The sequence below is a fragment of the Rhinoraja longicauda genome, chromosome 43 (assembly GCF_053455715.1).
Source record: "Rhinoraja longicauda isolate Sanriku21f chromosome 43, sRhiLon1.1, whole genome shotgun sequence".
Taxonomy (NCBI): Eukaryota; Metazoa; Chordata; class Chondrichthyes; order Rajiformes; family Arhynchobatidae; genus Rhinoraja; species Rhinoraja longicauda.
The window spans coordinates 1,082,468-1,105,838 of record NC_135995.1 but is presented as its reverse complement, the minus strand read 5'-3'; the positions used below and the strand labels follow the sequence as shown (position 1 = coordinate 1,105,838).

At 49.1% G+C, this 23,371-nt stretch overlaps 1 protein-coding gene and 1 long non-coding RNA gene across 2 annotated transcripts in view; both read left to right on the top strand.

Annotated features, from left to right (window-relative positions):
* The window catches only part of LOC144612128 (uromodulin-like), a 35,641-nt gene extending 21,326 nt beyond the window's left edge, over positions 1–14,315 (top strand). Inside the window, exons 3-9 of the mRNA XM_078431688.1 lie at positions 779–923; positions 2,429–2,505; positions 4,402–4,572; positions 6,250–6,391; positions 6,675–6,751; positions 13,136–13,231; positions 14,290–14,315. Of these exons, the coding sequence (XP_078287814.1) occupies positions 779–923; positions 2,429–2,505; positions 4,402–4,572; positions 6,250–6,391; positions 6,675–6,751; positions 13,136–13,231; positions 14,290–14,315 (734 nt within the window). The remainder of the gene's footprint in view (positions 1–778; positions 924–2,428; positions 2,506–4,401; positions 4,573–6,249; positions 6,392–6,674; positions 6,752–13,135; positions 13,232–14,289) is intronic.
* A 363-nt stretch (positions 14,316–14,678) lies between these two features.
* LOC144612173 (uncharacterized) lies at positions 14,679–23,123 on the top strand. Its single transcript, XR_013549634.1, has 3 exons — positions 14,679–14,770; positions 22,470–22,553; positions 23,004–23,123. It is a non-coding gene; the product is annotated as an uncharacterized LOC144612173 (long non-coding RNA).
* Positions 23,124–23,371: the final 248 nt, after the last annotated feature.

Genomic DNA, 23,371 nt, shown 5'->3' with positions numbered 1-23,371 from the left:
GCTTGCACCTGTACAAGATTTATATTACGTAATTTATATTAAATATACATTGATATGGGCCAAACGTGAGCAGGTGGGACCAGTGTAGCTGGGGCATGCTGGCCAGTGTGGGCAGGTTGGGCTGAAGTGCCTGTTTCCATGCTGTATGACTCTATGAAAAGAGAATTGAATAGCTTGTGTGAAAGAGAATAAGTTGCAGGGCTGAAGGGAACTAATGGGAGAGGAATGGAAATGATGGGGTTCCTGCACCAGGAGCTGGCATCATCCAGTTGGGCCCATTGGTCTCGCCCAGTCCCTTTTTCAATATAATGTGTCAGGCAGTGAAAACAAGATGGAGGAATTATTGGTGTGTTCACTTAGTTGACCTTTATACTGGCTGGAGGGTATAACTTGTAATGCTTGGTAATCCAAGGAGAAAGTTCTTCCACACAGAGTGGTGAATGGCAGCCAGAGAGGGTGGTAGAATCAGAACCAATCATGGGAATTATGATTCATTTACACAGGTATGTGAACAGGCAAGACACAGAAGGATATGGACCTATTGTAGGCATTTGCGATTGGTCCAGATGGCCAAAAGGCTGGAATGAAATATTACGTGACAATACCAAACATAAACCAAATCCTTGATATGGTGGTTGTCGGACTCGTTTCTGTGCTGCTTTTTATCACTGGCTCTAAATCAGAGGTTGTTGGTGTTCCTGTGATGTTGGATGTGGCTGGGGTTTGAGTGAACTTAGCTCAGTCTTACTTTAACGCTGATCATCATCCTGTCCCTCAGCTGCAGACTCCACGCTTGGTGATCCGTGTGTAATCCACACCGTCCTGGATCAGCCCTGGAGGAGCTCGGGTTGTCATAGAACTCGGTGCAGTGGCCGATGGATGGATGATGGAAATCTGAAGGAAGGGTGGTACAGATTTAGCAGGTAAACTGATTGCACATGAGAATAATAATAATAATAATGCATTTTATTTATATAGCGCTTTTCATATACTCAGAGACGCTTTACAGAGATTTAGAGAACATAGGGAAATGAATAAATAGATAAATAAGTAAATAAGTAAACGAACAGAGAAAGGAGACAGAAGGTGAGGTGACCTTCAGTGGTTGAAGGCAGTACTGAACAGGTGAGACTTCAGCGATGTTTTGAATGTGGTGAGTGTGGAGGAGTCTCTCACGGTTTGGGGTAGTGAGTTCCATAGGGTGGGAGCAGCGATGGAGAAAGCCCTGTCCCCCCAGGATCTGAGTTTGGTCCGGATGTGGGGGGATAGGAGATTGGCAGCAGCAGAGCGGAGGGTGCAGGTGGGAGTGTGCCTGTGGAGGAGGTCGGTCAGGTAGGATGGGGCCAGGTTATGGAGGGCTTTGTAGGTTATGAGGAGGATTTTGTACTGGATTCTCTGGGGGATGGGGAGCCAGTGGAGTTTGTAAAGGACGGGGGTGATATGGTCACGGATCGGGGTGTGGGTGAGTAGACGGGCAGCGGAGTTTTGAATGTATTGAAGTTTACTGATGATTTTTGAGGGTGCGCCATAGAGGAGGCTGTTGCAGTAGTCCAGATGGGAGGTGATGAAGGCGTGGATGAGGGTTTCTGCAGCTGTGGAGGAGAGGGATGGACGGAGACGGGCAATGTTTTTGAGGTGGAAGAAGGCTGTCTTTGTGATGTGTTTGATGTGTTTGTCGAAGGAGAGGGTTTGATCAAAGATGATTCCAAGATTCCGGATGTGAGGGGAGGTGGATACTGGGAGACCATCAATGTTGAGGATGAAGTTTTGGGTGGATTTGGTGAGCGTTTTTGGACCAATGATGATGATTTCAGATTTGTTGCAATTGAGTTTGAGGAAATTTGATTGAAGATTGAAGAATGTGTCGGAGTTATTGCTGGTGCTTGCATCTCCAAGGATCCCAGTTCGATCCGGACATCTGGCGCTTTCTGTGTGGATTTGCATGGTCTTCCCTGGATGGGTTTCCCCCTGGTGCTCCCGCATCCCAAATATATGCTGGTAGATGAATTGGTCCTGTGCACTCCCACTCGTGGAGGCAATTGGCAAAATAATCAATGGAGCATTCACGGGCATGTGAGAGGGAATAAGTTGCAGTGCTACAGGGAAATTAGGAGAGGGGGCAGAGGACTGAGGAGTCACTTTCCTGAGGGCCAGTATGATTGTGATGGGCTGAATAGCAACCTACTGTCATGTATCAAGTAACTGAAAGGGAATAAGGCGTTAGATTGATAGTATCAACCCCCATTTTGGGACAGTGAGTGGAGTATAGGGAAAGGAAACTCCTACATTCTGGTGGAAGGAAAGAGATTTTGGAAAGGGCAAAAAAGGGTTTCCTGGCACTGGACCTATATTGGACAGTGCGATGCTATAGACCCCAGTCGCTCATCTCTCCCTCAGTCGGGGGCTGACTCTCTACTTGTTGTTCCAGTTACGACAACGTGAAGATTCCCGAGAGTGCAGTTCCATTCTATCGCTGCTCTGGATGGAGTCCCGGCTGGTTAAATGGTAGGTGGACAAGAATGTACAACTGATGCACTCTGTTACTTTAGCAAAGGTCAGAGTGATGATCCAGATCTGTACAGCTCTACAGATAAAATAGAATAATTAAAAAATACAATGTATTATTAAGCGCAACACTTGGTAACTGTAACAGAGCAAATACCAAAGTCTGTGGGGCAACCAAAGACACAGTCGATGGAAGATCATGGATGGTGAGGTTAGTGTTGGTAAGTGTTCAAGAGCCTGATAATTGCTGGGATAATCTGTTCTTGAACCTGGAGGTCACGGTTTTCAGGCTCCTGCACCTTCCAGATGGCAGCAGCGAGATGAGAGCGTGGCCAGGGTATGGTCTCATCAACACTGCACAGCTATAACAAGACTTCTCTGCTTTAAGTTAATCAAATTTACCTTTTGCAAAGCCTGATTATGTTTATTTTAATATTCTGATTTTATTTTAATAGTGTTTGTATATTTTCAATGTTAATGTCTCTAAATATGTGTGGAAGACTTTGTGATGTTTAATGGCCAAACAGCCTGAGGCTGAGGCAGGTCAGGGGTGGGTCTATGTGTCCATTCAAGGGCCCAGTGACCCACAAGGAGCAGGTGCTGCTGTGGGGAGGGGGGGGGGTGAGCAGGTGCTGCTGTGGGGAGTGTGGGGGGGGGGGGGGGGGTGAGCAGGTGCTGCTGTGGGGAGTGTGGGGGGGGGGGGGGGTGAGCAGGTGCTGCTGTGGGGAGTGTGGGGGGAGGGTGGGGGGGGTGCTGCTGTGGGGAGTGTGGGGGAAAGGTGGGGGGGGTGAGCAGGTGCTGCTGTGGGGAGGGTGGGGGGGGGTGAGCAGGTGCTGCTGTGGGGAGTGTGGGGGGGGGTGAGCAGGTGCTGCTGTGGGGAGTGTGGGGGGGGGGTGAGCAGGTGCTGCTGTGGGGAATGTGGGGGGGGGGGTGAGCAGGTGCTGCTGTGTGGACTGGGGGAGGGTGAGCAGGTGCTGCTGGGTGGGGGGGTGAGCAGGTGCTGCTGTGTGGGGGGTGGGGTGAGCAGGTGCTGCTGTGTGGGGGGTGGGGGTGAGCAGGTGCTGCTGTGGGGAGTGTGGGGGGGTGAGCAGGTGCTGCTGTGGGGGGAGGGTGAGGGGGGGAGCAGGTGCTGCTGTGGGGAGTGTGGGGGGAGGGGTGAGCAGGTGCTGCTGTGGGGAGTGTGGGGGGAGGGTAGGGAGGGGAGCAGGTGCTGCTGTGGGGATTGTGGGGGGGGGAGCAGGTGCTGCTGTGGGGGGAGGGTGGGGGGGAGCAGGTGCTGCTGTGGGGAGGGTGGGGGGGAGGGGTGAGCAGGTGCTGCTGTGGGGAGTGTGGGGGGAGGGTGGGGGGGAGCAGGTGCTGCTGTGGGGAGTGTGGGGGGTGAGCAGGTGCTGCTGTGGGGGGGGGTGAGCAGGTGCTGCTGTGGGGAGTGTGGGGGTGGGGTGGGGGTGAGCAGGTGCTGCTGTGGGGAGTGTGGGGGGTGGGGTGAGCAGGTGCTGCTGTGGGGAGTGTGGGGGGAGGGTGGGGGGGGGAGCAGATGCTGCTGTGGGGAGGGTGGGGGGGAGGGGTGAGCAGGTGCTGCTGTGGGGAGTGTGGGGGGAGGGGGGGAGCAGGTGCTGCTGTGGGGAGTGTGGGGGGAGGGTGGGGGGTGAGCAGGTGCTGCTGTGGGGGGGGGGGTGAGCAGGTGCTGCTGTGGGGAGTGTGGGGGGTGGGGTGGGGGTGAGCAGGTGCTGCTGTGGGGAGTGTGAGGGGGGGGGAGGGGGAGGGCAGCAGCTCACCGCTGACTGAGGCAGGTCAGACCATGGGTTGTGATCGCTGCGTGACACTGGCTCCAGATTCATTTTCCTCACTGCACTGTGGGACCGGGTACATTTTACAATGTTTATAAATTCATTCCAGGTTCCCATCCCACGAAGCAAGAAGGGGAGGTGAAAAGGGAAGTCTGTTTTAACAAGAATTATAAAACAGATACCTGCCTCGAACATCAGGAGTTGAAGATTAAAAACTGTGGCAGTTATTTTGTGTATTATCTGAAGTGGACACACACATCTAATAGTGTGTATTGTGTAGGTATGTTGTTCTCCATGTTGATAAAGTATCGATGGGGGTGTACAGAGTGTGTATGGACCGAACCTGGAGCGGGAAATTCTGGGGACGTCCTGAATCATCAGCACACAAACAGGGCTGAATATTCCAGTCCACGACAGTTCTCACCTCACTGAGATCTCCCTCTCCCCCAGTCTGATCACGCTGCTGTGCCTGATCCTCACCTTCTTGGACTGACATGTGACATCCACCCTGTGAATGTACTGTGACACCCCCCCCCCCCCCACCTCCACTCCCTATCCCCCTCCCTATCACTGACATGTGATCCGTCTACCATCCGATGCACATGCGCCATCTGGAACACACGCAATAACTCCTGTCCACTCTCCGCACCTAGTACTCTTGTCCCCATCTTGCCCGTTTGCCATGGTCACACCTCCCAACCCCCAGTACTATTGCCCACCCTCCCCCCATCTGGTGAAATGCCCTTCTACCATGGTCACCCACCCCCACCTGGTGTGCTGCCCGTCCACCATGCTCACCCTTCCCCCACCTGGTGAACTAACTGTCCATCTACCATGGTCACCCTCCCCCACCTGGTGAACTGCCCATCTACCATGGTCACCCACCCCCCACCTGCTGAAATGCCAGTGTACAATGGTCACCCACCCCATACCTGGTGAACTACCCATCTCCCTTGGTCACCCACTCCCCAACTGGTGAAATGCCCGTCTACCATGGTCACTCATCCCCCACCTGGTGAAATGCCCGTCCACCATGGTCATCCCTCCCCACCCCTGGTACTGTTTCCCACCCACCCCCCACCTGGTGAACTGCCCGTCTACCGTGGTCACCCCTCCCCTGGCCTCACATGGAACCACACATCCCACATAGGGGCGGCACGGTAGCGCAACGGTAGAGTTGCTGCTTTACAGCGAATGCAGCGCCGGAGACTCAGGTTCGATCCTGACTACGGGTGCTGCACTGTAAGGAGTTTGTACGTTCTCCCCGTGACCTGCGTGGGTTTTCTCCGAAATCTTCGGTTTCCTCCCACACTCCAAAGACGTACAGGTATGTAGGTTAATTGGCTAGGTAAATGTAAAAATTGTCCCTAGTGGGTGTAGGATAGTGTTAATGTGCGGGGATCGCTGGGCGGCACAGACTTGGAGGGCCGAAAAGGCCTGTTTCCGGCTGTATATATATGATATGATATGACATACACACACTTGGTCCAAGGTTGACAACTGAAGCTGAGCAGAAAGTCTCAGGCAGAGAACCTGGCTCATGACAACCTGCCCCCACCATTCGACCATGGAGCAGCAATCTGAGCTGCCTTCTCCTGTGCCCTGATTTGTCCCAGCTCCTTGGGCTGACAGATCCTTTCATTGTGAGTGAAAACACTGTCACTTGGGACGGGGTGTTTCCTCTTCTCCACGGGACATATCTGTTCTCTCAAGGTCCCAACCGGCCCAACCCTTCCTGGCCGCCTTGACATTCTCCTGGTCATACCACCTCTCCGAAAGTCCACCCCACTCCATCCCAGCCAACCCACCTCCTCCTTTCCCAACCGTCCCACTTTTCCCATTCAGGCCACCCGCTTCCCCCCACCGTCATCAATGGAAGTGGGCCTGGATGTATCAGAGACTGGGAGGCAGGTGGACATGATACCAACATTGATCATCATCCTGCCTCCATCCACAGACTCCGCACGCAGTGATCCTTGTGTAAAACACACCGTCCTGGATCAGCCCTGGAGGAGCACGGATTGTTCCAATACTCAGTGCACAAGTGGCCAATGGAAGTCTGATAAAATCCTTGCCGAAGGATGGTACAGATTCAACAGGTAGTGTGAGGAAATAATTCTGTCAAACCAGTCGGTGTGGGGGAGGAGTGAGGGAAGGGAATATGATGGAAGATCAGGTCATCAGTCATCACCGTGGGGGCAGTGAGTAAAAACTGGGATGGGAATTATCTGTGCAAAGTCTGTACAATGAATAAAATGGAGATAATCTGGCTTTGGGAATATCGACAGAGGACAAGTTTCGCACAGGTTGGGCACCACTTCCCGATCTCTTTCAGTGAATAAAAAACCCGTTCAGGGGCTGACTCTCTGATTGTTGTTTCAGTTCCGGCGGACGGAAGATTCCCGAGACTGCAGTTCCAGCGCATCACTGCTCCGGGAAGAGGCCAGGCTGGTTAAACGGTAGGGTCAGAATATGCAACTTTGGGACTTAGCTCTTTTGGGGGAGGGTCAGACTGATGAATGATGTCAAATCAGAGGGCCCCTTGCATGCACACTGTACCCGAGCTGTCTGCCATATTCCCTCAGATATGGATCCTTGCACAGTCCGGCTGTGGAGCTCCAGCTCCCTGTGTTTCCCAGTAACGGGCTGTTGATCTGAATTTTAGTTTAGTTTAGCTTATTGTCACATTTACCGATGTCCAATGAATAGCTTTTTGTTGCATGCTAACCAGCCGGCAGAAGGACTCTACATGATTTCAATCGGTAGATACAATATAAAGGGAGCAACATATAGTAACATAGAAACATAGAAAATAGGTGCAGGAGGAGGCCATTCAGCCCTTCGAGCCAGCACCGCCATTAATTATGATCATGACTGATCATCCACATTCAGTGACCCATGCGTGCCTTCTCCCCATATCCTTTGATTCCACTAACCCCGAGAGCTCTATCTAACTCTCTCTTAAATCCATCCAGTGATTTGGCCTCCACTGTCCCCTGTGGCAGAGAATTCCACAAATTCACAACTCTCTGGGTGAAAAAGTCCCTTCTCACATCAGTTTTAAATGGCCTCCCCTTTATTCTAAGACTCTGGCCCCTGGTTCTGGACTCCCCCAACATTGGGAACATTTTTCCTGCATCTAGCTTGTCCAGTCCTTTTATAATTTTATGTTTCTATAAGATCCCCTCTCATCCTTCTAAACTCCAGTGAATACAAGCCTAGTCTTTTCAATCTTTCCTCATAAGACATTCCCGCCATCCCAGGGATCAATCTCGTGAACCTACGCTGCACTGCTTCAATTACAAGGATATCCTTCCTCAAATTAGGAGACCAAAACTGTGCACAATACTCCAGATGTGATCTTACCAGGGCCCTATACAACTGTAGAAGAACCTCTTTACTCCTGTACTGAAATCCTCTCGTTATGAAGGCCAACATGCCATTAGCTTTCTTCCCTGCCTGCTGTACCTGCACGCCAACTTTCAGTGACTGATGTACAAGGACACCCAGGTCTCCGTGCACTTCCCCCTTACCTAACCTGACACCATTGAGATAATAACCTGCCTCCTTGTTTTTGCTGCCAAAGTGGACAACCTCACATTTATCTACATTGTACTGTATCTACCTACCATGCATCTGCCCACTCACTCAACCTGTCCAGGTCACCCTGCAACCTCCTAACATCCTCTTCGCAGTTCACACTGCCACCCAGCTTTCTGTCATCTGCAAACCTGCTGGTGTTACTTCTAATTCCTTCATCCAAATCATTAATATATGTGGTGAATAGTTGCAGCCCCAACACCGAGCCTTGCGGCACCCCACTCGCCACTTCCTGCCATTCTGAAAAGGACACGTTTACTCCTACTCTTTGTTTCCTGCCTGCCAACCAATAGTGCAAGATAAAGTTTAGCAACGTCCGATTGAAGGTAGTCTGAGGGTCTCCAATGAGGTGGATAACAGATCTGGACGGCAATCTAGTTATTGATAGGATGGGTCAGTTGCCTGATAACAGCTAGGAGGAAAAATTCCCTGAATCTGGTGGTGTGCATTTTCACACCTTTGCACTCATGCAAGATGGGAGAGGAGAGCAGCAAAATCTCCGTGGTGAGGCTCGCCCTTCAATATGTTGGTGGTCTTGTGGAGTTGGCATGAGGTATAAATGGTGTCAATTGAAGGGAGGTTGGTTTGTGGGATGGTCTGGGCTTCATTCACAATTCTCTCCAATGTTTTGCGGTCTTGGATAAAACTGTTCACTAACCATGCTGTGAATTAGTTCTGAATTGTTTGACTGTTTTTATGATTAATTTTCAGAGCCTTGATTTTGTTATATGTTACTTGTCATTCATGCGCTTTATACAATCTAAATCATTTGGTAAATAGGAATAGCTGAGCTGTGGGATCTTGCACAGCATGGACGAGTTGGGCCAAAGGGCCTGATTCCGTGCTGTATGTCTAATTGGGGGCTGCCATTACCTATAGTTGTCGGTACCTGACAGTTGTATATGTAGCACAGTGTATCACAAAGACCAGTCTCCCCACTAATTGACTTAATCTACACCATGCAACCTCGGAAAAGCACCCAAGATAATCAAAGTATTGTTCCAAGCCGCTCATTCCACCTTCTCCCTGTCGGGCAAAAGGTACAGAAGCTTGAAAGCACGCACCATCAGACTCGGGGACAGCTGTTGTCTCTGTTATCAGGCTTCTGAACGGTTCTTCAGTAACCCAGGGTATTGTCCGATTTACCTCAACCCTAATGCCGAGATTGAACTTTGTCTCTGGAACTACTGCATTACAATGCTGAGAACATTATTCTGCACTCAGTATCTACCTTTGCTCTGTCTTTTGTACTTTAGTTTGAGTTGATTGTTTTTATGGGTAGCATTATCCGGTCTGATTGGATGACATGCAAGCCAAAGTTTTTCACTGTACCTAGAAACATAGAAACATAGAAAATAGGTGCAGGAGTAGGCCATTCGGCTCTTCGAGCCTGCACCGCCATTCAATATGATCATGGCTGATCATCCAGCTCAGTAACCTGTACCTGCCTTCTCTCCATACCCCCTGATCCCTTTAGCCACAAAGGCCACATCTAACTCCCTCTTAAATATAGCCAATCAACTGGCATCAACTACCTTCTGTGGCAGAGAATTCCACAGATTCACCACTCTCTGTGTGAAGAAATGTTTTCTCATCTCCGTCCTAAAAGACTTCCCCCTTATCCTTAAGCTGTGACCCCTGGTTCTGGACTTCCCCAACATCGGGAACAATCTTCCCGCATCTAGCCTCTCCAACCCCTTAAGGATTTTATATGTTTCAATAAGATCCCCCCTCAGTCTTCTAAATTCCAGCGAGTACAAGCCTAGTCTATCCAGTCTTTCTTCATATGAAAGTCCTGCCATCCCAGGGATCAATCTGGTGAACCTTCTCTGTACTCCCTCTAAGGCTAGAATGTCTTTCCTCAGATTAGGAGACCAAAACTGTACACAATACTCCAGGTGCGGTCTCACCAAGGCCCTGTACAACTGCAGCAGAACCTCCCTGCTCCTATACTCAAATCCTCTTGCTATGAATGCTAACATACCATTCGTTTTCTTCACTGCCTGCTGCACCTGCACGCTTGCTTTCAATGACTGGTGCACCATGACACCCAGGTCACGTTGCCTCTCCCCTTTTCCTAATTGGCCACCATTCAGGTAATACTCTGCTTTCCTGTTCTTGCCACCAAAGTGGATAACCTCACATTTATCCACATTATATTGCATCTGCCATGCATTTGCCCACTCACCTAACCTATCCAAGTCACTCTGCAGCCTCCTAGCATCCTCCTCGCAGCTAACACTGCCACCCAGCTTCGTGTCATCCGCAAACTTAGAGATGTTGCATTCAATTCCCTCGTCCAAATCATTAATATATATTGTAAATAACTGGGGTCCCAGCACTGAGCCTTGCGGTACCCCACTAGTCACTGCCTGCCATTCCGAAAAGGACCCGTTTATTCCTACTCTTTGCTTCCTGTCCGCCAACCAATTCTCTATCCACCTCAACACTGAACCCCCAATACCGTGTGCTTTAAGTTTGTACACCAATCTCCTATGTGGGACCTTGTCGAAGGCCTTCTGAAAGTCCAGATATAACACATCGACTAGTTCTCCCTTATCCACTCTACTAGTTACATCCTCGAAAAATTCTGTAAGATTCGTCAAGCATGATTTGCCTTTCATAAATCCAAATGTGATGCTATCACATCTTTAATAACTGACTCTAGCATTTTCCCCACTACCGATGTTAGGTTAACTGGTCTATAATTCCCCGTTTTCTCTCTCCCTCCCTTTTTAAAAAGTGGGGTTACATTAGCTACCCTCCAATCCTCCGGAACTACTCCAGAATCTAAAGAGTTTTGAAAAATTATCACTAATGCATCCACTATTTCCGGGGCTACTTCCTTAAGCACTCTGGGATGCAGCCTATCTGGCCCTAAGGATTTATCGGCCTTTAATCCATTTAATTTACCTAACACCACTTCCCGATTAACCTGGATTACCCTCAGTTCCTCCGCCTCGTTAGACCCCCGGTCCCCTGCTATTTCCGGCAGATTGTTTATGTCTTCCTTAGTGAAGACAGAACCTAAGTAGTTGTTCAATTGGTCTGCCATCTCCTTGTTCCCTATGATCAATTCACCTGTTTCCGACTGCAAGGGACCTACATTTGTCTTAACTAGTCTTTTTCCCTTCACATATCTATAAAAGCTTTTGCAGTCAGTTTTTATGTTCCCTGCCAGTTTTCTCACATAATCTATTTTCCCTTTCCTAATTAAGCCCTTTGTCCCCCTCTGTTGGACTCTGAATTTCTCCCAGTCCTGTGGTATGCCACTATTTCTGACTAATTTATATGCTTCATCTTTTGTTTTAATACTATCCTTGATTTCCCTTGTTAGCCACGGATGTATTACCTTTCCTGGTTTGTTCTTTTGCCAAACTGGGATGAACAATTGTTGTAGTTCATCCATGCAATCTTTAAATGCCTTCCATTGCATGTCCACCGTCGACCCTTTAAGTATAAATTGCCAGTCTATTTTGGACAATTCACATCTCATGCCCTCAAAGTTACCTTTCTTTAAGTTCAGAACACTTGTTTCTGAATTGACTTTGTCACTCTCCATCCTAATGAAGAACTCCACCATATTATGATCACTCTTGCCCAAGGTGCCTCGCACAACAAGACTGCTAACTAACCCTTCCTCATTACTCAATACCCAGTCTAACTAACCCCTTCCTCATTACTCAACCAGTTGGTTCCTCGACATGTTGGCTTAGAAAACCATCTCGCAAACATTCCAAGAAATCCTCTTCCTCAGCACCCCTGCCAATTTAGTTCACCCAATCTATATGTAGATTGAAGTCACCCATTATAACTGCTGCACCCTTAGTGCACGCATTTCTAATTTCCTGTTTGGTGCCATCCCCAACCTCACTACTGCTGTTAGGTGGCCTGTACACAACTCCCACTAGCGTTTTCTGCCCCTTAGTGTTACGCAGCTCTACCCATATCGATTCCACATCCTCCGAGCTAATGTCCTTCCTTTCCACTGCGTTAATCTCCTCTCTAACCAGTAACGCTACCCCACCTCCTTTTCCTTTCTGTCTATCCCGCCTGAATATAGAATATGCCTGGATGTTCAGCTCCCAACCTTGGTCACCCTGGAGCCATGTCTCCGTAATCCCAACTATATCATAATCATTAATAACTATCTCCACATTTAATTTATCCACCTTATTACGTATACTCGTTGCATTGAGACACAAAGCCTTCAGGCTTGTTTTTATAACACTCTTGTCCCTTATCTAATTATGTTGCAAAGTGGTCCTTTTTGATTTTTGCCCTGGATTTGTCTGCCTGCCACTTTTACTTTTCACCTTGTTACCTATTGTTTCTACCCTCATTTTATACCCCTCTGTCTCTCTGCTCTTGTTCCCATCCCCCTGCCACATTAGTTTAAATCCTCCCCGACAGCGCTAGCAAACACTCCCCGAAGGACATTGGTTCCATTCCAGCTCAGGTGCAGACCGTCCTGCTTGTAACGGTCCCACCTCCCCCAGAACTGGTTCCAATGTCCCAGAAATTCGAATCCCTCCCCCTTGCACCTATTCACAACTCTTTTAAACTATGGAGCTGTAATCTTTGTTGCCAAAATGCTCTCTCACTGGAGAGGCTCATTTCAAGCCATGTATTCATCTGAAATATCCTCCTATTTCTACTCTGACTAGCACGTGGCACTGGTAGTAATCCAGAGATTATTACCTTTGAGGTCCTACTTTTTAGTTTATCTCCTAGATCCCTAAATTCACCTTGTAGGACCTCATCCCGTTTTTTACCTATATCGTTGGAGTCACAGTGAGAGAGAGAAAGAGTCACAGAGAGAGAGAGAGCCAGAGCGAGTCAGAGAGAGAGAAAGAGAGAGAGAGAGTCAGGGAGAAGGAGAGTCAGGGAGAAAGAGAGTCAGGGAGAGAGAGAATCAGGGAGAGAGAGAGAGGGTCAGGGAGAGAGAGAGAGGGTCAGGGAGGGAGAGAGAGAGTCAGGGAGGGAGAGAGTCGGGGAGAGAGAGTCGGCGAGAGAGAGAGAGGGTCTGGGAGATAGTGTGAGAGCACTCTGCAAAGGGAGCGAGGCGTAGATCGTGTTCGAGGAGGATGCAATGTTGAAGGCGAGACGTGTGACCTGTGAGAGTTGGTATTTTTTGGTGTTTGCACGGACTCTTTGTCTGCAGCCGACTTCCCACCTGATGAGCTGATCATTCTGTTTTAATCTCTCACCCTCCCTCTCCCGCCTCCATTCTCTTCTTCCAGATCCACCGTCAGACACAACTCAGGAACCCCAGGGAGCAACGAGTGGAGACTCAAGTCAAGGATTGACCAGTGACCCAGCAGGGTCTGCAAGCTCAGGTATTAGTGGTGGGGAGCATGAACCACAGGAACAGGCCCATTGTCCCACAATATCCGTGCCGTTAAACATATCTTCCCTGCCTGCACGTAATCCATATCCCTCCATTCATTGCATGTCCACTTGCCTAAACAAAAGACTCCTTGATAGCCACTACCTCTGATACTCAATGCCCTGACCGATGAAGGCAAGCATACCATATGCCTTTTGATCATTGCCACTTTCAGGTTGTTATGGACTTGGACCCGAAACCCCCTCTGCACATCAATGGTCTCAAGGGTCTCGCTATTTACTCCATAATTTCTCCTGAAATATGTCCTTCCCAAAGTGCAACACCTCACACTTACTTGGATTAAATTCCATCTGCAGTTTCTCTGCCCATTTCTACATCTACATCTACATCCCACAAATCTACATCCCGCTGAATACTTTGACAACCTTCCTCACCATCCGCACCTTCGCCAATTTTGTCATCTCCACACAGTTACAAAAGACACAAAGTGCTGGACTAACTCAGCAGGTCAAGCAGCATCTCCGGAGAACATTGACATTTCCCAGTGAAACTCCCACGTCAGATTTGGACTTGCATAACAACAGCGGCACCCATTTCAGTCTCCCAAGTTCCTGCCTAATAATGCTGTAATGGACCCTGCACCAATTTAATACTTACCCCAAGGTCCAGACAGACCTATTCACAACTCTTTTAAACTATGGAGCTGTAATCTTTGTTGCCAAAATGCTCTCTCACTGGAGAGGCTCATTTCCTGGCTCATAAAAGGGAAGGTTCTTCCCCTTGGACGTTACATGGTTGCATTTTGGGAAGTCAAACTGGACAGGACCGACAGAGTGAATGATAGAGTTCCCTGAAAGTGGAGTTACGAGTAGATAGGGTGGTAAAGAAGGCTTTAGGTTATGACGGGAATTGATAGGGTGAATGCACAGCACCTTTTATCCAGGGTTGGGGAAGCAAGAACCACAGGACTTAAATTTAAGATAAGAGGGGAAAGATTTAATAGGATCATGATGGGCAAACATTGCATTTTGTGTGGTGGATGTATAGAACAAACTACCGGAGAAGATAGTTGAGGCAGATAAAATAACAACATTTAAAAGTCACTTGGACATGTGCATGGATAATACCGTTTTACTGGAATATGGGCAACATGTGGACAAATGGGACTAACAGATAAGTCGGCATGAACGAGGTGGGCCGATGGACCTGTTTCTGTGCTCTATGGTCAATCCCTGAAATTCACCCTGACTCTAAAGGGGAGTGGGAGGGGGCACGTGGAGTGAAGAACGTTTTTGATGGAGAGTGGGTGACGGGATATTAGATGATGCTGATATCTCCACATGGGCACTCCTTGAATTGCTGTACACATCTCGAAGTTTGATGCCATGTTGCGGTGTTGCCGCACTACCGTCTCTCTGTTCCTTCATTCCAGATCCCAAGATCTCCACAGGGGAACAGACCCAGGGATCATCAACTGGAGAATCTACCCAGGAACCGTCTTCTGTTCCAGTGGGAGACACGTCCTCAGGTACCAAGCCCCCTCATACGTTATCGCCTGTCCTTGCAGCCAGCTTTTGGAGAGGACAGTAGTTTGTTCTGCAGTGGACAACAATTCCCCTTGGATTGAGTTTGGTTGAGGGAACCACTCCAGAAATACTGCCTCACCCGCTAAGTTACTCCAACACTATATGTCTTTTTTTGTGAACCAGCATCTGCAGTTCATTATGTCTCCACATGGGGTTTAATATAGATATACAGTGTGGAAACAAGCCCTTTGGCTCTCCGAGTCCACGGTGACCAGTAACCAACACACTAGGGACAATTTACAATTTTTGCAGAAGCCAAATTAACCAACAAACCTATAAGTATTTGGAAAGTGGGAGGAAACCGGAGCGGCTGGGGAAAGCACACTGGCTCACAGGGAGAACTTACCAACTCCATGCAGACAGCACCTGCAGTCAGGATGGAAGCCAGGGCTCTGGCGCTGTAAGGCAGCAATAACAGGGGTGGGAAAGGTCCTTGATTATGTTGGCTGTTTTACCGAGGCAGTGTGAAGTGCAGATGGAGCCAATGGTGGGGAATCAGGTCTGCGTAACAGACTTGGCAACATCCACAACTCTGCAATTTCTTGCTGTCTTGGGCAGAGCTGCTCCCAACAATGCTGTGTTGCAACAATGTTGTGAGATGGTGTGTAGTTGGATTACAGAAGACATTTGTAAGGTGCTGTGATGACTCGGGGACAAGAGGGGTCAGTAATTGGGCCTCAGCGAGTCATTATGAGTAAAATAACTTGGCTGAGATGAATAATTGTTAGTGTTCCCTGAGGACAGAGATAAACCCAGATATTCCCCACTGACCCACAATGTCCCTCACTGTCCACAGTCAGTGTTCCCTGGGGACTGAGATACACCCGGATATCTCCCACTAACACCAGTGTCCCTCACTGTCCACAGTGTTCCCTGGGTGGGGGAGTGAAAGGAGAATTGGAATGTCCCAGAGAGGGGGAAGGAGTGGCCTGAAGAGAGGGTGTGTAGATGGAGGTGGACTAGGAGAGTGGGGGATTTTGGACGTGCACAGTTCTACTGCCGGACACCCCAGCCCACCTTTCAGTGACAGGAATCATTGAAGGAAACGGTGTTCCCCTTGGTCAGCTCCCAAAATTCATCGTGACTCGGACTGAGGAGAGTGAGGTGGTTGATGGAGGTTTGGATGGGAAAGGCTGTGAAAAGGGATAGATGATGGTTTCTCCACACACCGCTCCTCAATGACAGCATCAAAGCAAATGTGAAGGCATACAATATGGCAAAGATTGGCGGGGAGCAAGAGGTTTGGAAAGCTTTTAGGAACCACCGTTTAAGAAGGGATCGAGGTAATAGAAAGGAAATTTTAGCCGGACTTCAGTGATCTCTAAGATTTTAAAGTCCATTATTTATTAGTCAAGTCAAGTCAAGTTTATTTGTCACATACACATACACGATGTGCAGTGAAATGAAAGTGGCAATACCTGTGGATTGTGCAAAAAAAGAATTACAGTTACAGCATATAAATTAAAGTTAATACAGAGAAGACAAAATTTAGTCCCTGGAGTTATAATAGTTAACAGTCCTGATGGCCTGTGGGAAGAAACTTCGTCTCATCCTCTCCGTTTTCACAGCGTGACAGCGGAGGCGTTAGCCTGACCGTAGCAGCTGGAACAGTCCGTTGCTGGGGTGACAGGGGTCCCTCATAATCTTGCTTGCTCTTGATCTACACCTCCTGATGTATAGGTCCTGCAGGGGGGCGAGTGTAGTTCCCATGGTGCGTTCTGCCGAACGCACTACTCTCTGCAGGGCCTTCCTGTCCTGGGCAGAGCTGTTCCCAAACCAGACTGTGATGTTACCGGACAGGATGCTCTCTACAGCCCCAGAGTAGGAGCATTGAAGTATCCTCAGAGACACTCTGAATTTCCTCAGCTGTCTAAGGTGGTAAAGGCGCTTCTTTGCCTAACCCACCAGTGCGGCAATGTGTGTTGTCCATGTCAGATCCTCTTTGATGTGAACTCCCAGGTATTTAAAGCTGCTCACCCTATCCACTGTAGACCCATTTATATCCAGTGGCGTGTACGTCCTTGGATGTTGAGCCCTTCTAAAGTCCACAATCAGCTCCTTAGTTTTTTTGACATTCAAGAGGAGGCTATTGTCCTGACACAAGAGTGCCAGATCAGCCACCTCCTCCCGGTAGGCCTTCTCATCGTTATCGGAGATCCGGCCCACCACCACAGTGTCATCAGCAAACTTGATGATGGAGTTTGAGCTGAACCTGGCCACACAGTCATGTATGTACAGGGAGTTCAGTAGGGGGCTAAGGACGCAACCCTGGGGGGATCCTGTGTTCAGGGTGAGGGGGCTGGATGTGTGATCCCCCATCCTGACCACTCGGGGCCTGGCGGTGAGAAAGTCCAGGACCCAGGCACACAGAGGGGTGCTAAGCTCCAGTTCCAGCAGCTTCTCAGCCAGTCTGGTGGGGACTATGGTATTGAAAGGTGAACTAAAGTCAATGAACAGCATCCTCACATAGCCCCCCTTCTGGCTGTCCAGATGAGAGAGAGTACAGAACCTGGGAGACCGCATCATCCGTGGACCTGTTCGGACGGTATGCGAACTGTAGTGGGTCCATGCTGCGAGGAAGGAGGGCACAGATGTGCTTCTTGATTAGTCTCTCGAAACATTTCATGACAACCGAGGTGAGGGCCACCGGTCGGTAGTCATTTAAACAAGCTGGAGAGGCATTCTTTGGCACCGGTACAATAATGGATAAGCTTTCAGAGTACTCGGCCGCATGTCATAAAATAGATCAAAATCAACATCGTTTTGCTCAGGGGTGATCTTGCCCGACAAATCTGTTGGAATTCTTTGAGGAAGCAACAAGCAGGACAGATAAAGGCGAGTCAGAGGATGTTGTTCACTTGGATTTTCAGAAGGCCTCTGATAAGGTGCTGCAAGTGAGGCTGCTCAACTAGATAAGAGCCTGTGGTATTAGAGGCAAGGTACAAACATGTAGTAACGGTGGGCAGACTGTCAGAAGGCAAAGAGTGTGAATAACGGATGCGTTTTCTGGTTGGCTGCCGGTGACGAGTGGTGTTCCACAGGGGCCAGTGTTGAGTCCACTACTTTCCATGTTACATGTTAAAGATCGGTATGCTGGAATTGATGCATTGTGGCCAAGTTTGGCGATAATATGAAGATAGGTGTAGGGGCAGGTAGTATTTAGGAAGCAGGGACTTTGCAGAAGGACTTGGGTAAGTTGGGACATTGGGGAAAGAAGTGGCAGATGGAATACAGCGCAGCAAAGTGTACGGTCATGCACTTTGGTAGAAGGAATAAACGTTTAGACTATTTTCTAAATAGAGGATCCATAAATCTGAATTGGGTGTTGGGAATGCTGGTGCAGGATTCCCGAAAGATTAACTTGCAGGATCATTCGCTAGTAAGGAACACAAATGCAAGGTTAGCATTATTTTTCAGACTAGAAGATAAAACAAATGATGTAATGCTGAGGCTTTATAAGGCGCTGGTTTCATATTAAAACTATTCTCCCTCGTCTTTGACATTTTCACCCTGGGGTAAAAGTTCTAACCCTATCAATGCCTCTCATCATTTTATTTACTTCTGTCTGGTCTCCACTCAGCCACGACGACCCAGAGAAAACAATCCAGGTTTGTCCAAACATTCAAACTGGGTGGAAATGTCAAAGCTGAGGGAGCATGGTTTTAATATGAAAGGAGCAAAGTTTAAGAGTGATGTGGGGACAAGTTGTTTTTTTGACCCAGTGAGTAGAGGATGCCTGGAGCGGCTCCCAGGGGTATTGGTGGAACCTCTCCATAGCCACCACATCCTTTCTGTAATGGGGTGACCAGAATGACAAACAACACTTCAAATGCAGCCTGTCCATAGTCCTATATAACTGCAACATAAATTCCTGGCTCTTATAGTCAATGCCCCGACCGATGAAGCCAAGCATACCGTATGCCTTCTTTATCACTGTATCTACTTGTGTTGCCACTACGAGGTTGTGTGGATTTGGACCTCAAGACTACACCTTCTTATCACCGTATCTACTTGTGTTGCCACTTTCATGTTTTTTGCGGATTTGGACCTCAAGAAGTACATCAATATTCCTCTTGCGATTAACTGTATAATTTCCCCTTATATTCAAGCCCCCAAAGTGCACCTTTTATATCACAAAAAATAAAGGTCCTAGCACACGTGCCTGCAGAACACCTACACGTCAGAGGTGGAGTTACCCAAAAACAGCTGCTCCCAGTTTATTCTCACTCGCACCTGCCTAATAATGCTTTAATGTGCCTTAGACAATAGACAATAGGTGCAGGAGGAGGCCATTCGGCCCTTCGAGCCAGCACCGCCATTCAATGTGATCATGGCTGATAATTCTCAATCAGTACCCCATTCCTGCCTTCTCCCCATACCCCCTGACTCCGCTATCCTTAAGAGCTCTATCCAACTCTCTCTTGAATGCATTCAGAGAATTGGCCTCCACTGCCTTCTGAGGCAGAGAATTCCACAGATTCACAACTCTCTGACTGAAAAAGTTTTTCCTCATCTCAGTTCTAAATGGCCTACCCCTTATTCTTAAACTGTGGCCCCTTATTCTGATCTCCCCCAACATTGGGAACATGTATCCTACCTCTAACGTGTCCAACCCCTTAATAATCTTATACGTTTCGATAAGTTATTCATAACTCTCCAAAAAATTATGGATGATAGACAAAAAATGTTTGAGTAACAGCAGATTAGCCAGCTTCTCTGGAGAAAAGGAATAGGTGACGTATCAGGTCGAGACCCTTCTTCAAACTGAGAGTCAGGTGAGCGGGGAACTAGAGATATGAAAATATACAAAGAACAAGTGAATAAAAGGTATGGCAAGATCAAATCAAAGCCATCAACGTGTATCAAGCAACAATGGAGTCCACAATGGTCCCTTGTTGGCTGTGGAGGTGATAATAAGTGGATACCAACAGTGAAATTAAGCAGCACGACAATGAAACTAGTAAAGCGACGAGGGTGAGGGAGGGACGGGCAGAGAGGGAACGCAAGTGTGACTTGAAGTTAGATAAATCAATATTCATAGAACAGCGGGTGCAGTAGATGAGGTTGAAGGAGGTGCAAGTGAATCTCTGCATCACCTGAAAGGACTATCGTGGTCGCTGGACAGTCGAGGGAAGAGTTATAGAGATAATTTATGTTCCCAAAATGGGAACTTTTCCCAAAATGCTCTGAAACATCTGGCCAGGCTTGTGCCCTGGATCAGTGAATGGCAGGGCCCTGGGAAGTGCCGTAGAGCAGCAAGATTTAGGAGTTAGAAACATAGAAAATAGGTGCAGGAGGGGGCCATTCGGCCCTTCGAACCAGCACCGTCATTCATTGTGATCATGGCTGATCATCCACAATCAGTAACCTGTGCCTGCCTTCTCCCAATATCCCTTAATTCCACTAGCCCCTAGAGCTCTATCTCTCTCTCTCTTAAGTCCATCCAGTGATTTGGCCTCCACTGCCCTCTGTGGCAGAGAATTCCACAAATTCACTGGGTGAAAAAGTTGCTTCTCACCTCAGTTTTAAATGGCCTCCCCTTTATTCTAAGATTGTGGCCCCTGGTCCTTGTTCATGAGCACAGTTCCCTGAGGGTGACATCACAGATCGACAGGGTGGCAAAGGTGGCTTTTGGTACATTGGCCTTCATCAGTAAAGGTACTGAATACTGAATGTAACTGGTCCAAAACGCCGCAGCGAGACTCCTGACGGGTACCCGTAAAAGGGACCACATCACCCCGATTCTGGCCTCTCTCCACTGGCTCCCTGTACGGTACAGAATCAACTTCAAGCTCCTCCTATTCACGTATAAAGCCCTAAATGGACACTCCCCCCCCCTACATCAAAAATCTTCGAACCCCCCTCTCTAACTCCAGGTCCCTCAGGTCGGCCGACTTGGGGCTACTCACTATCCCGCGGTCTAGGCTTAAGCTCAGGGGTGACCGCGCTTTTGCGGTTGCAGCTCCTAGACTGTGGAACAGCATCCCTCTCCCCATCAGAACTGCCCCCTCCATCGATTCCTTTAAGTCCAGGCTCAAAACCTACTTCTACTCCCTAGCGTTTGAGGCTCATTGAGGAGGTGCTGTGAACTGTTTGAGTGCTACTGTATGTTTCTTTTTTTTTTCCCCATTGGAACCTAATCAGATGTACAGCACTTTGGTCAACGTGGGTTGTTTTTAAATGTGCTATACAAATAAAATTAACTTGACTTGACATAAGTTGGGAGATGTCATGTTACCATTGTGAGGTAACATGCGATGTCATTGGTAAGTTGGGATGTCATGTTGGTGAGGTCACATGTGGAGTGTGTGTTCAGTTTTGGTCATCCTCTTATAGGAAAGATGCTCTTAAGCTGGAAAGAGTGCAGAGATGATTTAAGAGGATGTTGCAAGGAACAATGCCCTAAGCTATAAGGAGAAGTTGGACTGGCTAGGAATTTATTCCTTGGAGCGCAAGAGGCTGAATTGATGCATTGTGACCAAGTTTGCTGATAATATGAAGATAGGTGTAAGGGAAGATAGTATTGAGGAAGCAGGGACTTTGCAGAAGGACTTGGGCAAGTTGGCAGATTGGGGAAAGAAGTTTTCAGAAGATAAAACAAATGATGTAATGCTGAGGCTTTATAAGGCGCTGGTTGGACCAGCAGAATATTGCGAGATCTTTTTGGCCTCATATCTGTGGAAGGATGTGCTGACATTGGAGAGGGTCCAGTTATTTATATCAATGATCCGGTGGGTGAATGGGGATGAGGAGTGTTTGACGGGTAGGGCCTGTGGTCACTGGAGATTAGAAGGTCAAGGGGGGGGGGGTGGATCTCATTGAATCCCACTGAATAATGAAAGGCCCAGACCGTGTGGATACGGAGATGTTTCCAATGGAGAGAGAGTCAAGGAGCAGAGGGCACATCCTGAGAATACAAGGATGTATCTCTAAGGTGAAATGAGGAAGAATTTCTTTAGCCAGAGGATGGTGAATCTGTAGAATTCATTGCCACAGATGGTGGTGGAGGCTGTCATTGGGTATTTTTAAAGCAGAGATTGATAGGCTCGATTAATAAAGGTATTAAAGGTTCCAGGGAGAATGCAGGGGAATGGCGATGAGAGGGGAGATGCCATGATGGTGGATCAAGCCCGAAGGGCCAAATGGCCTAATTCTGCTCCAATGTCTTATGGTCTTCTGTTTGTTTGGGGTTGGACTATCCTCCTTTAGACATTGGTGATGTTTCTGGTCCTGGAGACACCTCCCGTCTCTCCAGCCTTTTCCCCTTTCCCGGCGCTCCACAATTCTCTGCCTGATCCGGAGTTGGACACCACTCGGGCACCCAAGGGAGCCAAGACTGGAGACCCTGGTCCCGGTTTGACCAACGCCCCAGCAGGGTCTGTAGGTTCCGGAATCAGCGCTGGGATCACTGATGGGAACGCCGCTCCCTGTGGTCAGTCCTGAGGCTGGTCCACACACGGACTGCGGGAGAGTGAGCGGTTAAGGAGGGAGAGTCGCTGGAGGAGACAGTGTTGTTTGGGTCAGCGAGCGGTCGAGGTTTCTCTGGAGCTTGAAGTCCTCCATTCCCCAATTTCCTGTCACATGCAGGCGATGTATTTTGATGATTCCACTCTCACTCTCCCGTCTCGTCACTTTTTCCAGAGCCCCAGAATAACGGAGGTGAGGAACACAAAGAGTCAACAACCGGAGAGCCCAGCGGGACACCGTCCGCTGCCCCAGAGAGAGGTACGTGTTCAGGTATCAGGTCTTGTGTGTGGTGTGGTCGTCAGTCAGAGTCAGTGCCCAGTGTCACCCCGTGTGGTCGTCAGTCAGAGTCGGTGCCCAGTGTCTCCCCGTGTGGTCGTCAGTCAGTGCCCAGTGTCACTCCGTGTGGTCGTCAGTCAGAGTCAGTGCCCAGTGTCACCCCGTGTGGTCGGCAGTCAGAGTCGGTGCCCAGTGTCACCCCGTGTGGTCGTCAGTCAGTGCCCAGTGTCTCCCCGTGTGGTCGTCAGTCAGAGTCGGTGCCCAGTCGGTCCCGCGGGCCGTGTCTGCTCCGACTGAGAACCGCTGCCCTTGGGTTGGTCCGGGTTCCTGCCCGTGTTTCCACCACCACTACCATCGCTCTCCCACTGACTGGGTCCCGCGGGCCGTGTCTGCTCACACAGCCGAGTGACAGACGCTCTCTCCCACTTCCAGCCCCCTGGCTGCTGACGGAGGAGGAGTGCGAGAGGTTGATCAGCGAGGCACAAGTGCTGTTCGTGGGGGACCAGGACCTGGGATCGCCCGAGGACAGGGAGGCCTATCTCCAGCAGGTGAGAGTTGACCCCTCGTTACCCCCAGGCCCGGCAACTGTGCTCACGGTGACCCTCATCCTCCCTCCTCACGGAGCAGTGACCGCCCGCCGGGGAACGGTCACCCAGCCAGTCTCTCCGGTCCACAGTCACTCTCCCCGTCCACAGTCAGTCTACCCCATCCCCAGTCAGTCTACCCCGTCCCCAGTCAGTCTCCGCCCCGTCCACATTCCGTCCCCCCCCGACCACAGTCAAACTCCCCCCCCCCGACCC